This window comes from Tupaia chinensis, unplaced genomic scaffold (genome assembly GCF_000334495.1).
Source record: "Tupaia chinensis unplaced genomic scaffold, TupChi_1.0 Scaffold139218_1, whole genome shotgun sequence".
NCBI lineage: Eukaryota > Metazoa > Chordata > Mammalia > Scandentia > Tupaiidae > Tupaia > Tupaia belangeri.
Window position 1 is genome coordinate 933,515 of NW_006199107.1, and position 1,371 is coordinate 934,885.

Genomic DNA, 1,371 nt, shown 5'->3' on the forward strand with positions numbered 1-1,371 from the left:
AGAAAGAATGCTGAATGCATCCAGCAGGGGAGGAGGGGGACAGGAGCCTGGATGGTATGAAATGGCTTAGGGTGTTTGACCAGACTGGAGTGGACCGGGCACCAGGCTTTGAATATTTTCCCTTGAGGAGATGGAGATTTCTAGGACATACACCATGGAGCATCCCCAAGGTGGCTGTACCTGAGAGGCAGATAAATGGGGACTTTCTGTCCCCTTTTCTTTCACTGGAAAACAAGCTTTGTGACCTCTTCAAAGACAGGCATACTGATTGTTCATCCTCATATCTTCAGAGCCCAGGGTGGCAGCTGATGCTCTGTAGGCACTTGAGAATTTCAGAATGAATGAAGGGAGGCAGAGAGGATGTGCCAACAGTAGGACCTGGTTATTAGCAGGGAGCCCCAGATAAATGTCAGGCCCTGGAGTTTACCTTTCTCTGCATTTCCAGCTCTCATGGGGTCACTAGGTACAAGAAAACCCACTCTCCCGGTTTCTTTTATTTATTTTTCTGGATCAGAGGGACTAAACCAAAATTCAACAAAGTCTCCATCCAGAAAAATAAGGGAAAAAAAAGGATAAGGCTTGAAGAGAAGCCCTTATTCAAGGGAAGGTTGCTCTGTTTAAGAACTTTATCTCACTCGCTTAGCATCGCCAAAGTAAACGCCTCTCATTCACTTGTTCGCTGGATGTCAAGTGCAGTTGCTGGCCTTCAGGTGCCTGCGTGTACAAGTTTCTCTCACAGTGTTGCACGTATTTCAGTGCGATGAAGTCGGGGAGCCTCATCAGTAACAGGGTCTTTGGCATATGGGGTATTATACAGGTGTCCTTGAGCTCTTCAGATAAAATCTGACTTGAAGAGAAAAAGTACATTGAAACAGCCCTTAAAAACAATAGATTGACTAATAGTTAATCTGAAGACTAGTGTACCTCTAACCACATTTTGTTTGTTTTTTAAGTGTGTTTCCTTCGTGGTCTTTCTTGTGGCTCACAATATGTGGTTTGTGTACTTGTTGAGCACTTTGTTTCTGACATTGTTTTTGCTGAACTTGGTTTTTCCGAGACCCTCTTTCCTCATAGGCTCAGTGTCACCTCCCCCTGTGCAGTCGGCCAGTTTCAGTTCCAGAAGAGGCCACATCTGCTTCCTGTGGGCCCCTGGGCAGAAGCATGAGTCCTAAATTAGTTTTTATGCTACTTTTTGAACCATCTGAGAATGAGAAGCTCCCAAGCATGCAGTGGTGTCTCCTCCTGATCTGGGCCCAAGGGTTGAGGCAGTCTCCCCTCCCCACCTCAGGTAAGACCTGAAAACCTAGGAGAGCAGGAAGGAAGAGAGAAAAAGACTGAGCTGGGCATGGGAACCAGGGAGCTCCTGTAGGG

General features: G+C 46.6%; 1 protein-coding gene across 1 annotated transcript in view; it reads left to right on the plus strand.

Annotated features, from left to right (window-relative positions):
• Positions 1 to 1,113: 1,113 nt before the first annotated feature.
• Positions 1,114 to 1,371, plus strand: part of TIGIT (T cell immunoreceptor with Ig and ITIM domains) — a 17,807-nt gene continuing 17,549 nt past the window's right edge. Inside the window, 1 exon segment of the mRNA XM_006161829.3 lies at positions 1,114 to 1,288. Coding sequence (XP_006161891.2) covers positions 1,162 to 1,288 — 127 coding nt within the window. The 5' untranslated portion in view covers positions 1,114 to 1,161.